This window comes from Narcine bancroftii, chromosome 4, assembly GCF_036971445.1.
Source record: "Narcine bancroftii isolate sNarBan1 chromosome 4, sNarBan1.hap1, whole genome shotgun sequence".
In the NCBI taxonomy this organism is placed as follows: Eukaryota; Metazoa; Chordata; class Chondrichthyes; order Torpediniformes; family Narcinidae; genus Narcine; species Narcine bancroftii.
The window spans coordinates 26,537,078-26,552,612 of record NC_091472.1 but is presented as its reverse complement, the minus strand read 5'-3'; the positions used below and the strand labels follow the sequence as shown (position 1 = coordinate 26,552,612).

Below are 15,535 nucleotides of genomic sequence, written 5' to 3'. Positions count from 1 at the left end.
TCCACTTAAATGTTCAGATTGTATTTTGAATTGAAACCAACTAGTTATTCCTTCACTCACTTTGAGTTGTCATTCCTCCCTCCTGTCATCTTTTTCATTCACTCTCATGGAAAAATTCCATATTCTCTTTCCATTTTGCCTCTCTCTATTCTCAAAGTTGACAACTATGGCTTTTCTCTTCAGAGCCACAGAGGATGAGAGGTGTCATAACAGAGGTACATAATATTATGAGGGTCTGGGTTAAGGTGGAGAGCTGAGTGTTTCTAGCATTTTTCTTTCATCCTGGGGCATCAATAACAAATACCAGAGGACGTCTGTTTAAGGTGAGTGGAGGAAAGGTTAGGGGAAATGTCGGAGGTTATGTTTTTTTACTCTTGAGTAGAGGCTGGTACATTCAAAAGACTCTTAAGTAGGTATTACATATGTAGGAAAAATAGAGGTTTCTGGGTTTGAGGAAGGGATAAAAATATTATTGTGGAGTGGGTTTACATAGTTCAATACAATGTCGTGAGCTGAAGGTACTGTGCTGTGATGGTGTCCATGAATTAAATTCACAACCTCGCCATCAGTTTGGGTACACTTTTTCACCACTGCAGTCATTTCATGAAGGCTTCAACTCTCCTTTCGTAGCCATTGTTTCATGCTACCTTCTGTCCCTCGACGTCTTTTTCCCCCTCTTAATTCAAATTGTGTTTGACCTTTTTCTTTCTGCTCCCTCGTGGCTTTCACGGTTGTTTTTTTTTCTCTTTGGTTAAAATATTCCTTGATGCCTAATGCAACTTCTAATAGAGATAGCACTTGCTCTGTGTAAATGGTCACATAAAAAATAAAAGCATACATTAACTATTAACTACACTAGGTGTCACATCCTACTTGAATTGGTTGGTCAGAATTTCATATTTCAAAACATTGGGAGAATAATGACTACTTAATCATTGCAAATCAGTACCAGTAATTTATGTTTGGCTTGTATTTTTATCATACCTGTCACAACCAAAGGAAATCTCAAAAATGAAGTATTGATTTGCACAGGATGTTCAGAGCTCTAAAGGTATATATGGATCAAGACTACACCACAGGGTGAACTTTGGGACAGATAGGCAGTCACCACGCACTGGAAAGAAAACCACAAAAGACTTCCCAACCACCACTTGACATGAGTGTCCTCAATTCAATTCCACAGCAGCCTTGCCATTCACTTCTGATAAACAAATGGTCAAGAAGATATTTATCCAATAGATATTTTTTTTAAAAAGCCTTGGGGGCAGGTAAGATCCCTGATGAGATCCCAATATCTACAATTTCTTGAGATTTTCTTCGAAACTAAGGATGCTGAGGGGAGATTTAACTGAGGTATTTAAAATTATGGATAAAAGACTGAATAAAAGGGAAGGTCTTATTTCTTTTACTATATGAGACATAAAAATGAAGGGTTTAATGTACATGTGAATTAGCTGCAGGAACAAGCACTTTGCCCCTGAAGCCCATTCAGTCATTTAAAAAGGTCATGGCAGATTTCATCATAGCCTATACTTTTCATTCCCATCTGTAACCTTGCTTGTTCCCTTTGCCTATTAATTTTTATATGCTGCCTTTAAAAAACTTTATGCCAACCTTTGAAAAAGAAAGGCCCAATGACTCACAAGACTTTGACAATTGGATTTCACCTCATCTGTATTGCCCCATATTTAAATCCATCCTGGCCCTTGCACCATCGCCACCCTTTTAAAGTAATTTGTAGAAAAATTGGGGGGGGGGGGGGGGGGTGGTAGGAAGAAAAGTGTTTCATTCATATGCTGCAAATCTAGTACTCCCATTCGAAGATGGGACAGAAAGAAATCATCACATTCAAGGAATACTTGAATATGGACTTGAGCTGTAACCCATAGGGCAATGGAAATTGGGACTGGTCTTTCCACTTGGCCAACATGATGAGCTCATTGGTCACCTGTTTGCACGGAAGCCATATCCCAAGGTGCCCACAAGAAATATTGTTTTATTGAGAACTGACTTTCAAGGGTGTCAAGAAGAGAGGCAAGTGCAGACACGATTATCAGATAGAAAGTGCTTGGGAATCGGAATGGTCTCAGGTTAGATTAGTCTCCTGGACCAGATGGAATGCACCCTTGGGTTCTGAAAGAAGTAGCTATAAAGATTGTGGAGGCATTAGTAATGATCTTTCAAGAATCGATAGATTCTGGCATGGTTCCAGAGGAGCGGAAAATTGTAAAGGTCATTCTGCTTTTTAAAAAGTGAGGAAGGTAGTAGAAGGGAAATCATAGGCCTGTTTGCCAAACGTTAGTGGTGAAGTTGTTCAAGTTGATTGTCAGGGATGAGGTTACACAGTACCTGGGGGTGCATAACAAGATAGGCCAAGGCCAGCATGATATCCTTAAGGGAAAATCTTGCCTGACAAACCTAATGCAATGCCTTTGAAAAGATGTCTCATATGAGGCTGTTTAACAAGAATGAGAGCCCATGGAATTACAGGAAAGATACAAGCATGGATAGAGCATTGGCTGATTGGCAGGAAACAGGGTTGAAATAAAGGGATCCTATTCTGGTTGGCTACTGGTTATCAGTGGTGCAAAGGGATGGAGTCCTCGTGCAGGATCCAGAAAGCTCAACCTCCAAATTGAATCAATAGTGAAGAAGGCAAATACAGTGTTGGCATTATTATCAAGAGGTGGAGGATTTTTGAACAGGGATGTGATGTCACAGCTTTATAAGGCAATGGTGATGCCTCACTTGGAGTATGGGGTAGAGTTTTGGGCTCCTTATTTAAAAAGGTGTGCTGGCACTGGAGAGGGTTCAGAGAAGATTTACAAGAATGATTCCTGGAATAAAGATATTAGCACATGGTTAACGTTTGATGGTTCTTGGACTCCTTGGAGTTCAGAAGAATGACAGGGGATCTCGTAGAAACATTTTGAATATCGAAAGGCCTGGTGGTGGGGGAGTCTTGGACAAGAGAGCCCTCAGGATTGAAGGGTGCTCAGATGCAGAGGAATTTGCTACCATGGGTGGCTGTGGAGGACAAGTCGTTGGCTGTATTTAAGGCAAAAATTGATAGGTATGTGAATAATCAGGGTATCAAGAGTTAAATGAAGCAACAGGGGAGTGGGGTTGAATAGGAAGCTAGATCAGCTCATGATGCGTGTCATGTTGGGTTCAAACACACTTGTAGTAAAAATTACCTTGAGCCCAGAGTTGCGTTCCTAACTTGCTTCATTTTAACATACCCTTGGTGTATATCTACATGTGCAGGGATCCCGAGCCTGCCAGACACATAACTCTCCCAGATGCAGAAGTCCCGCCCTGTGACATTATCAGCCTGCTTGATGTCCCGCCAATAGTGTTACATCACATCCCCCTTATTTTGCTTTCAAAGCCCCCTTTTCTGTGGCTTTGCCCGCTACAGTTACCTTTATGCATTCATTTATGCAAACATTTACAGTACACAGGTCCTTGTTGACTCTGAGTGTTTTAGTCTCTACAGATTCAATCTCTGGAGTCTCTTCTTGGCCTGACTTTGTTCTTATTATGCCTGGTGAATTCTGTGTTTCAGTCGGCAGAGTCTCTGGACCTACATTTGCAGGAGTGTCCATTTCCAGCCAGTGCTCCTGTCACTTTTCACCTTGAGACTCTGGTATGGGCACGAGATGTTGGCGATTCCGTCTTAGTGTACCTTGTGGGCTTGGGTGCACAGAAGTTACTGTACCTTGCTGTCTTACATCAGAGATCCACACGTCATCTCCTGGTACCAGCTTTTCCAGGTCGCTCGTTCTGTGTCTTCTTATACCACTTTGCATCTGTGCACCTCCCTCTCCTTGTTCTAGAGTTGTTGCAGTTCTGGGAGTTCTGGCTGCAACTTCTCTGGAAGGGTCGGTAGAGTCGTGCGAAGGAGATGTCCCATTAGCAACTGGGCTAAACTGTAGCCATTGCTTAGTGGTGTGGCTCTACACCAATAGTGCATGGTAAGGGTTTTTTGCTTTCTTGAGCAGGTTTTTCACTGTTTGTACTGCTCGCTCTGCGTCACCTTTGCTTTGTGGTCACATGCTCAAACCTGTAATCCACTGCAAAGCTTTCATGTTTTGAATCTCAAGAAATAGTCCACCACTAATAAACGTGTTCTCTCCAAGAGTGAATAAGTCTAAGCCAAGTTTTTGCCATGGCCTGTCAGGGAATTTACTCGGCATCAGTGGTTCTCTTATGTTTGTCCTTTCCGGGATGCACTCTCTGCACCTCAAGACAATCTTCTTATTTGATTACTCACCACACTGTTTAAATGGCACATTTCTAGCACTTTATAACCCCCTGGTGGCCCTCATGTATTTTCTTGAGTACCTCGTTCTGCATGTTAGCCGAAATAACTAATCTAGTCCTTGTAACTTGTTTCTGTCTGGCCAGCCTCCAATGCATTATTTCATGACCTGTGCGCACACACTGTCAGCGCATAGTTGCTCTCGGAGCTCTGTCAGGTATCTGTTTCTCATTGGGAGGTTTTCCATCACTGTCTTCACATAAATATTGGTGTCCTCCATGAGGTCTTTGTCAGCACTTGTGGTTCCATCAGTGAGAGAGTATCTGTAGATATGAGGTTCTTCCAAAGTATGTGTGGGATTGTGTATGAGTATCTCATCAGCCTCATCCTGAACCTCTGTATCAGTCGCAGCAGTGAATCCAGCACTTGTCCATCTAGAAGACTCACAAGCAGTTTGTGGTCTGTCTCCAACTCAAAATGTTGTCCCAAAATAAAATTGTTGAATCTCTCACGAGCCCAATTCAGTGCTAATGCCTCTTTTTCTAGCTATGTATACCATTGTTCTCTTTCTGTTAGTGATCTGGAAGCAGAAGCGACTGGTGACCAATTGTCTCCATCCTTCTGTAGTAATTCTGCTCCCAGTCCATATGATGAAGCATCAGCTGATATTCTCAATTGTCTATTTGGATCATATAATTGAAGTACCGGTGTGAAAGATAGCTCTCACTTGAGGTTATTAAATGGCCTTTGTTGCTTATATCCCCAGCTCCACTGGTTTTTCTTGAGAGTGATCCCTACCTTTTCTGCTTGTTCTAGGACTGCTTGGACCCTCGCATTGTGTTGGTCCTTCGTGGTCCCGCAGATGAAGATATCATCTATGTGGCAGACAACTCCTTCCAGGCCTGTGCTTACCTCAGTCACCATTCTGTTCTGGAAGTGTTCAGGTGCAAAGGAGATACCAGAGGCTAGGTGGTTGAAATAGTAATGCTCAAATGATGGGATGAATGTTGTAAAGAGAGCTGATTCTTTGGACAAAGGAATTTGCCAAAATCCCATATTTGCATCCAACTTAGTAAAATATTATGCACCAGTGAGCATTCCTAGGGTTTGATCCACTGAAAGAAGTATAAACATTTCTCAGTACACTGATCCATACAAGGGTGTCGAGACCACACAAATGCGAACATTTTGTTTATTCTTTTTCAGTGCTACCACAAATCTGTAACACCACTCTGTAGGTTCCTTTACAAGGCTGATAACTCCAAGCTTCTCCATCCTTTCAAGTTCTCTCTTCACTTTGCCCATGAGCGGCAATGGGACCTTTTGAGATATTTTCAGTGAAAATGGTTTTGCATCCGGCTTGAGTTTAATGACGTACAGCTTCTGTATTAGCCCGAGTCCATTGCAAAATTTGGGGTTAATTGGTCTGCTCAATAGCACCACTTGTAAGTCTCTCTCTATGAACATTTCTTCTGTGGTGCTCCTCTCTCTGTATTAGAGCATTTCTTTCGCCAATCCGAGGACCATCAATTTCACTCCCTCCAGACCATAGAGTGGCTTCTGTGCTCTTCCTAGCTTGCCAACTCCGGCTATAATTCTCTTGAACACTGACTCGGGAATGGCTGTAGCATGGGCCCCCTGTCGATTTTGAAGGTCACTTTGCTGCCTCCTATGTTAATGTCGGCCATCCAGAGTTCCTCACCAAATGCTTCTTTTCCAAGGAACAATCCATCCATGTCCTCCACTACCTCATTCACCATGCGGGTTGACCTACAGACTTTTCCAAAGTGTCCTCGTTTGCCACAGTTGTGGCATTCTGCACTCCTGGCTGGGCATTGAAATTCTGAGTGGAACGGTAGTTTTCTGCACTTGGGGCATGTCTTTCACTCTGCTTCATTGCCTTTTTGGTGCCTGGCATCTGCCCTTTGCCTCTAAACTTTCGCTGTCTTCCTCTCTTAAGTTGCACTGTGTACTGTCAGTTTGCTTGCACACATTTCTTGCAAATCAGTTTGTTGCTGCTTTATCGCCTCTGTCTAGCCATTGTGACTGCTTTCATGAGGGTGAGGTCTTTGTCGTGTTGCATCCTCTCCAAGTGACGAATCTCTTAGACCAACTACCAGTCTGTCACATAAAAGTTCGCAATTCTCTGCCGGTGCATACAAGGCTGCAATGAACGTGTCTACTGTTTCTGCTGGCTGCTGCAGTCTTGTTAAGTTTTGCCCATTCGTAAATTACATTCTTCTTAGGCACAAAATAATAATCTGAACCTTCTCTGTACTGCATCGTACTGCTGCTGCTGCAGCAGTTAAGTCGAGGGCCCGTACCACGACATCAACCTCGTCCCCCATGCAGTATACCAACGTATTCACCTGGTTAGCTTCAGAGGAATTATCTAAATGACTTGCCAGTCTGAAGAGCTCAAATCTTCTTATCCACTTTTCCCACTCCTGTGGCTTTGAGAAGGCGAAGGGTTCACGAAAGTCGCCGTTGGAGGTGCCACCGCTCCCAATCAGGGTGCCTCCACGTGTTCAGCCACATTATCCATCTTCGCTCACCTCTTTCACTTTTACTCTTTTGCAGCCCATCCTCCTGTCTGTGACTCAAAGCTCCACTCCCGACACAGTGTCCTGTTGGGTTCAAACACGCTTGTAATAGAAGCGACCTGAGCCCAGAGTTGCTTTCTTTTAACCTACCTGTAGTCTTTGGCTTGGCTTCGCGGATGAAGATTTATGGAGGGGGTAAAAAGTCCACGTCTGCTGCAGGCTCGTTTGTGGCTGACAAGTCCGATGCGGGACAGGCAGACACGATTGCAGCGGTTGCAAGGGAAAATTGGTTGGTTGGGGTTGGGTGTTGGGTTTTTCCTCCTTTGCCTTTTGTCAGTGAGGTGGGCTCTGCGGTCTTCTTCAAAGGAGGTTGCTGCCCGCCAAACTGTGAGGCGCCAAGATGCACGGTTTGAGGCGTTATCAGCTCACTGGCGGTGGTCAATGTGGCAGGCACCAAGAGATTTCTTTAGGCAGTCCTTGTACCTTTTCTTTGGTGCACCTCTGTCACGGTGGCCAGTGGAGAGTTTGCCATATAACACGATCTTGGGAAGGCGATGGTCCTCCATTCTGGAGACGTGACCCATCCAGCGCAGCTGGATCTTCAGCAGCGTGGACTCGATGCTGTCGACCTCTGCCATCTCGAGTACTTCGACGTTAGGGGTGTAAGCGCTCCAATGGATGTTGAGGATGGAGCGGAGACAACGCTGGTGGAAGCGTTCTAGGAGCCGTAGGTGGTGCCGGTAGAGGACCCATGATTCGGAGCCGAACAGGAGTGTGGGTATGACAACGGCTCTGTATACGCTTATCTTTGTGAGGTTTTTCAGTTGGTTGTTTTTCCAGACTCTTTTGTGTAGTCTTCCAAAGGCGCTATTTGCCTTGGCGAGTCTGTTGTCTATCTGGTAGTGCACTACCAGTAACCACAAAGACTAGGCTGAGGGCTTTAATACACAGAAGAACCTTGGTGACCTAAATCCAGGTATAGGAATGGCGGGAAAGGAGAGGTGGCACGACCTTTATGGCCCAGGACCACAGCGGAGGAGTCATTGGGTATGATCATCAGTGGGCGGTCCACCTCCATATATACAGTAGTCAACAATAACTATATACAATGGAGGAAACCTATCACCCCACTACCCTTGTGAATATCTACATCTGCAGCCCCTGAGCCCGCCAAGGCATAACTCTCCCGGATGTGGAAGTCCCACCCCCTCGACATCGATGTCCCGCCAATGCGGACTCGATGGGCAGAGTGGCCGACTGCTTCTGTATCTTTTGGTCTAGTGGGATGGAGTTGGCGCAAGAGGGATGGAAATGACACCTGCTCTAACAGACAATACAGGGAACAATTGAGAGTTGCGTGTTGGAAAGGAGCAGAGCGTTCGGCCGGGACATACCGTCTCGCCACTGAGGAAGAGTGGAGCTGAGGGGAGCGCTGACAACAGAGAGGAACTGCTCTCTGTCCCCGCCGGGGCGAACTGACCATCGGCAGGAAAGGCGCCTGCGCACTGGAGCTGCGTGGTGGCCGGACGGCGGGAATGGCGCCTGCGCACTGGAGCCGCGTGGTGGCCGGACGGCGGGAATGGCGCCTGCGCACTGGAGCCGCGTGGTGGCCGAACGGCGGGAATGGCGCCTGCGCACTGGAGAAGCGTGGTGGGCGAATGGACGGCGGGAATGGCGCCTGCGCCCTGGAGCCGCGTGGTGGGTGGACGGCCGAACGGCGAGAATGGCGCCTGCGCACTGGAGCCGCGTGGTGGCCGAACGGCGGGAATGGCGCCTGCGCCCTGGAGTCGCGTGGTGGGTGAATGGCGCCTGCGCTCTGGACTCCAGCTGAGTGTGGGAGGTTCTTACGGGAGGATGGGTTGATTCCAAGGGAACTGGCCTCACGGAGAATCTTCACCGTGTGGCTGACCCCGGGAGCAGGCGGAGCTCGGGCTCTGGGCTGCGACGGCCGTCGGAGGTGGTGGAAAGCGCACGGAGGACACATGGCGCCAACGTTAGCGACGGGGTCGGTGGGAGCCGGTGAGTGGAGGGGGTGGGGGGGCGGGGGATGATATGGAGGGAGGGATGAGGACCCCAGGGATGAGGACCCCAGGGATGAGGACCCCAGGGATGAGGACCCCAGGGATGAGGACCCCAGGGATGAGGACCCCAGGGATGAGGACCCCAGGGATGAGGACCCCAGGGATGAGGACCCCAGGGATGAGGACCCCAGGGATGAGGACCCCAGGGATGAGGACCCCAGGGATGAGGACCCCAGGGATGAGGACCCCAGGGATGAGGACCCCAGGGATGAGGACCCCAGGGATGAGGACCCCAGGGATGAGGACCCCAGGGATGAGGACCCCAGGGATGAGGACCCCAGGGATGAGGACCCCAGGGATGAGGACCCCAGGGATGAGGACCCCAGGGATGACTCTGAACATAAGGGGGGGGGCGGGGGTAGGTGGTCTATATGGCCGCAGGTAGATAATATATCCTCATGTGCAAGACCCCTTCACGTTCAAGTGGGGTTGTCGTATCTCCTACCAAGGCACAGTGGAAACGTTTGCTTTGGGAGCACGAAATAGCGCAAGAAGAAGAGAAAGTGTCTGGTTTATTGTCCATTCAGAAATCTGAAGAAGCTGCCCTTCTGCCACTGAGGCTCCTGTATTCACCCCCATGATGATAGCAGAGGGAAAGGGGGCACAGCCTGGATGGGGGGAGTGCCCCTGAGGGTCCAAGCTGCTTTCTAAAAACACCTGGTGCTTGTTGTGTGTCTGGGTTAACAACCCTCTCAGGAGTTCTTCTCTCCTCCCTGTCCTGAGCGTTGGCATCTCTATGACCAGTGATGCAATCGGTCAAAATGCTTGCCCCCTATCTGGAATAGGAGCAAAAGGCACAGCACACTGTTACAGAAAGAGACCCCAGTTTGGTTGGGAGAAAAGCCAGCCTAACTACTATTTTGAGATTCATTCAGCAGTTTGAGAACTGTGGGAAAGAAGCTGCATTGGAGGGTGATGGTACATGACCTCAATCTTTCTTCCAGGCGGGAGGGATGAAGAAAATCTGCTTGGGTTGGGATGAGTCTTTAAATTGTACTGGCTGCATTTCCAAGGCAGCGAGAAACGTTGATGAAGGGATATTTATTTGATGGTCTGAACTACGTTCTTGACTTTCTGCAGTCTTGGCCCGACCAGTGATGTTTTCTGACGGACACTTTCAATGGGGCATCTGTAAAAGTTGTTGATGAACACAGGTGGCATTTCAAATGTCCTCATGCTTTTGGGTTAAACAAGGAAATTGGCAGATGCTTGGGCTTCGGAGGTGCAATGTCATTCAGAACACCTGCTCTTTAAAAGAGAATTTGGAAGGTGTTTTGATCAAACTATTAATATTTCACCCACAGCACCTCTGGTCTTTTATAAATTGGGTTTTGTTACAAAAAACATTTGTTGCTTGAAATTTTTTTGGCATATCTTGAGTTGTGAGAACTTGTTGTCATATGCACAAATACAAAGTACGGATGAACCAAAATTCTTACTTGCTGCAGTCATGCAGCCAGGCACACTGACAACAATGTTAGAAATTAAACTACCACAATGTGCCATGAGACAAAATAATGTAAAAGAATGGTTAAATGTTCTCAGTTGCAGTTAGCATAAAAATGACGTTTTGTTTCAATCATGCAGATTAAGTTTATTAAAAATATACAAGTATTTTTTTTACTGTAATTGTGGCTTTGAAAAAAGTGTAATCAATCTTAATTTGGGCATTTTATCACCAATTTTGATCTGATGAAAATTCAATAAACAATCAGTTGAAGGACCAGTTGTTGAAATTTAGAATTAATTTTTAAAAATATTTTGTCCATACATGTAGTAATCGTAAAAGATTAATATACAAATTGCAAAAAGAAAACAAACTAGAAACTATATGCATGATGGTATATCTTCTTCTTCTTTGGCTTGGCTTCGCGGACGAAGATTTATGGAGGGGGTAAAAGTCCAAGTCAGCTGCAGGCTCGTTTGTGGCTGACAAGTCCGATGCGGGACAGGCAGACACGGTTGCAGCGGCTGCAGGGAAAAATTGGTTGGTTGGGGTTGGGTGTTTGGTTTTTCCTCCTTTGCCTTTTGTCAGTGAGGTGGGTAACCCCCCCCCCTCAAAATAATTAATATAAAAGATTGTAGTAGCGTCTACACTGCTCCTGCAATAACACACACAACCAGACGGGTTGAACTCAGTGAGCAGAGTAGGTTATTGCAGGCTGCTGGACTGCACTTGTACTCCCAGCCCGGACCTGGCTGAGAACCTCGCTGGAGGGCGCTAACTTCACCTGGGCATCACGTGGTTCCCCAGCGTGCGTTTCTGAGCCCCAGGCTGGAAGGAAGGGAAACCCCCAACGGCGCCATTTTGGCCGGCTGCCCCGCCAAGTGGCTTACAAGCGGGGCCGGTTCGCCTACCCCGTGGTGGGCCGCCACAAGATACAATATAGTTATGTAAAATAAAATAAAGAGATAAGAAACTTTAAGGAATGCACAGAGGGATGCTGTCTAACACACATGTTTAAACAGAGTTCTCAATACAATTCAGAAGAGATTCTCGCAAGTCCAGAGGTACAGGAAATTTAAACCTAATATTTGAGTATAAGGGTGCCAAATATGTAAAAATTTAGCATTTTTTTTCTCAAATTATATGTAATTTTTTTCAAAGGAATATAACTGAATTTCTGCATTCCATCGTGCCATGCCCAAACGTATATCTGATTTCCAAGTAACTACAATGCATTTCCTTCCCACTGCAAATTCAACTTTAACAAATTCCAATTGATATATTGACAGTTTTAATTTAGGTCTTGTTCTTTCAATATTTCCTAATAAGAATAAGTCTGGATTTTGTGGAAATACAACACCTGTAACTTGTTTTAAAAAAAATTACTTAAAATCCACCCAAAAAGGTCTTGCCTTGGGACAAGACTAAATTGAATGCATTCTCACCACACCTAAAACATTGATCAGATAAGTCAGATTTCAATCTATTCAATTTTTGTGGTGCAAGTTGTAACAGATGTTAAAAAAATTATACTGAATTTATACCTTACATTAATAATGTTTGTCATACAATCTCTGCAAAGATCTGCCCATCTTTGCTCGTCAATTGCAATATTCAAATCTAGTTCCCACTCTATCTTGATTTATGAACTCCGAGTTTAGGAGTTCCTATTTGTAATGAATATATTGTAGAAGTAAACTTCTTAATTCCTCGCCTAATAAGAATTTCTACTCACAACAACCAGGTAGCAACATGGTTGGTCTTGGTTTGTCCTTCATAGATGCTCTTAATTGAAAATAACAAAAAAGAGCATTTTGGGTTATTGCATATTTATTTCTCAATTGTTCAAACGAGATATATTAACCCCTTTCGTAACAAACTTCAACATTTATAATCCCCTTATGAACCCAAATATCCAAAATTCGATTATCTTTTGAAAAAGATACAAGAGAATTTTGAGTCAAAGGCATTTTGCATCAATTTCATAATTTATTTTAATCAGGTGCTTCAACAATGGTGTTTCTTTTTCACCAACCATTGATTTTGCACACCGTTTGTATATGAATTCTACGGCTTTTCTCTCTCCTATTTTACTCAATTCTATTTTAACCCAAATGGTGTTTTTTTTTCTTCTCTTTCAAAAGAAGAAGTAAGAATTTTCATTTGTGCAGCTCATTTATCGATTTTGAAATTAGGAAGCTGTTAGCCTCCTCGTTCATATTTCCATATTAACTTTTTTTTAGAAACTCTTGACATCTTACCTTTCCAGAGGAATTCTTGAAAAGATTTTTTGAGGTATTAAAATAGGTAATGTTTGAAAAAGATATTGTATTCTTGGAAATATATTCATTGTAAATCCTAAAAGTTATCGGTAAATTGATCAATTTTTGAAAGTCCTCAACCTTTTTAAGTAATGATAAATAATTAAATTTATACAAATTCTTCAGATTATTAATCCATTTTTTAAAAATATTCTTCAACCTTTTTAAATAATGATAATTCAATTTATGAAATTGAAAGTGAAACCCTAAATATTTAATGCCATCTTTTGGGATTGCGTATAGTCTCCTTCCGTTAATGACATAATTTTACTTTTATCCCAATTTATTTTATAACCTGAAATTTTCCATATTCTCCCCATTTAACATAGAGTTTTTGTAAAGAAGTCTCGGGTTCAGTCAAAAATATTAAAACATCTGCATATAAACTAATTTTATGCCCTTCTTGACCAACCTTAAATCCATAAATTTCCAAATAATTCTGAATTGCTTCTGCAAGTGGTTCTATAGCTAAAATAAACAAAGCTGGAGATGAGGGACATCCTTGTATACTTTTTTGTTGAATATTTTATTTATAATTTTTAAATCCTATAACATCAATTATAATATATTCATACAGAAAGTATATAATTGAATAAAACTCTCCCCCCAACCTCCCTCATCCACCCCACCAACAACCACCCTCCTCCCCCTTCTCCCCACTAAGAAAGAAGAAAGGAGACCATCACTTAAAAACAACAACATTCAACTTTTTAGCTGTGGAAACCGAGACACCACACCAGAACGGATAGAGAGATTAAATTTTCAAACCAAGAATTTTTAGGTATGGGCTCCATACTTTTACAAAAAAAATGTTATTTATCCCTCAAATTGTATGTTATCTTTTCTAAAAGAATATAGGATTTCATTTCAGTATGTCGACTTGACCTTGACAAATGAAATGGTGCAGATGGTCTGTTAATCACAACTTTATCTTTAGGATTATTATATGATGCCCTAATCCAGTTTACAAAGTTCTATCCATATCCAAATTTTTCCATCACCTTAAACAAAAAGTCTAATTCCACTCTATCAAATGCTTTTTCTGAATCTAGAGCCACTGCAACACTCATTTTCTTTTGCACTAAATGGATTACACTAAGTAATCTGGCCATATTTTCTGTTTTACAAAACCTGTCTTATCCATATTTCTTAATTTTGGAAGCAGTTTAGTCATTCTATTTGCCGAAATTTTTGCAATAATCGACATTTAATAATGAAATGGGTCTATAAGATGAAGGCTTTAAAGGGTTTCTATCTTTTTTAGGTATCACTGTAATTATTGATGTCAAAAATTATTCTGGGAGAGTATGGGTTTCCAAACCCAGATCTAATACTTCCATAAAAATAGGAATTAATAAAGCATTAAGTTTATAAAATTCAGGTGGGAATCCATCCTCTCCTGGAGATTTATTACTCTGTAATGAACTCAGCCTCCCTCACCTCAAACTGAGTAAAGGGATCACTCAATTTGATTTGCTCTTCCAAACTTAATGTAGGCAAATTTATTTGCTATAATTATCTATTTTATTTTAATCTTTTAAAGATTCTGAGCTATACAATTTCAAATAAAATTTTAAAGGATTTATTTATTCTTTGGCTTGGCTTCGTGGACGAAGATTTATGGAGGGGTAATGTCCACGTCAGCTGCAGGCTCGTTTGTGGCTGACAAGTCCAATGCGGGACAGGCAGACATGGTTGCATTGGTTGCAAGGGAAAATTGGTTGGTTGGGGTTGGATGTTGGGTTTTTCTTCCTTTGTCTTTTGTCAGTGAGGTGGGCTCTGCGGTCTTCTTCAAAGGAGGTTGCTGCCCGCCGAACCGTGAGGCGCCAAGATACACGGTTTGAGGCGATATCAGCCCACTGGCGGTGGTCAATGTGGCAGGCACCAAGAGATTTCTTTAGGCAGTCCTTGTACCTCTTCTTTGGTGCACCTCTGTCTTGGTGGCCAGTGGAGAGCTCGCCATATAACACGATCTTGGGAAGGCGATGGTCCTCCAACATTAGTGTATTTTTTTATTGCATTAATTGTTCTTGATGCCTTCTCTATTTTTAATTGCCAAGCAAGTACTTTGTGTTCTTCCACCTAATTCATAATATCTTTGTTTTGTTCTTTTAATTGCTTTCTCTGTTCAGTAAGTTTGTAATGTGTTACACTGAAGTTTCTATTAATTGCCTACACTTGTCTTCAGAACCCTGTTTTTGAAGATCCTTTTCCAAAACTGTTATTTCTCTTTCTAACTCATCCATCTCTCTCATATACTCCTTTTTAATTTTAGAAGTAAATCTTATAACTTGACCTCTTAATTACACTTTCAAAGCATCCCGTATAATAAATTTATCATTTACCGAGTTCAAATTTGTATCACAAAATGTCCAAATTTGTGTTTTAACAAACTCTCAAAAAATTATTTTCAATAATAAAGAATTCAGTCTCCATCTATAAATTGTTTTCTTCTCATCAAGCATTTCAAATTTAATTAATAAAGGTGAATGCTCAGATAAGATCCTCGCTTTATAATCAGCTTCAAGAATCCTAGTTTGCATTTGTGCTGAAATTAAAAATAAATTCTAGAATAAGAATCATGCCTACTCAAATAAAATGAATAATCTTTTCTCTAGGATGAATCCTCCTCCATACATCTATTTAATTCAAGTCTCTAATTAATACCACTGTAGGTTTTGTTGCTTTTATTCTCGTCACTACTTGAGTGTATCTATGGCTCTAAACAGAAATTAAAATCCCTCCCATTAAAACATTTTCTGCAAAATTAAGAAATGTTTCTTGAATAAATTTCTCATCATCAATATCTGGAGCATACAAATTTTTAAAAGACCATCATTCAGAATATACTTGGCTAAGTACCATTACATATCAATTTT

At 42.8% G+C, this 15,535-nt stretch overlaps 1 protein-coding gene across 3 annotated transcripts in view; it reads left to right on the top strand.

Moving 5' to 3' along the window:
• The first annotated feature begins 8,587 nt into the window (after positions 1–8,587).
• The window catches only part of mtr (5-methyltetrahydrofolate-homocysteine methyltransferase), a 111,061-nt gene continuing 104,113 nt past the window's right edge, over positions 8,588–15,535 (top strand). For 2 of the 3 annotated variants that reach the window (XM_069930980.1, XM_069930978.1), the window contains exon 1: positions 8,589–8,826. In XM_069930980.1, the coding sequence (XP_069787081.1) occupies positions 8,610–8,826 (217 nt within the window). In that variant the 5' untranslated portion in view covers positions 8,589–8,609. Of the gene's footprint in view, positions 8,827–15,535 lie in introns of all 3 variants that reach the window. The other variant, XM_069930979.1, reaches the window with a different exon arrangement.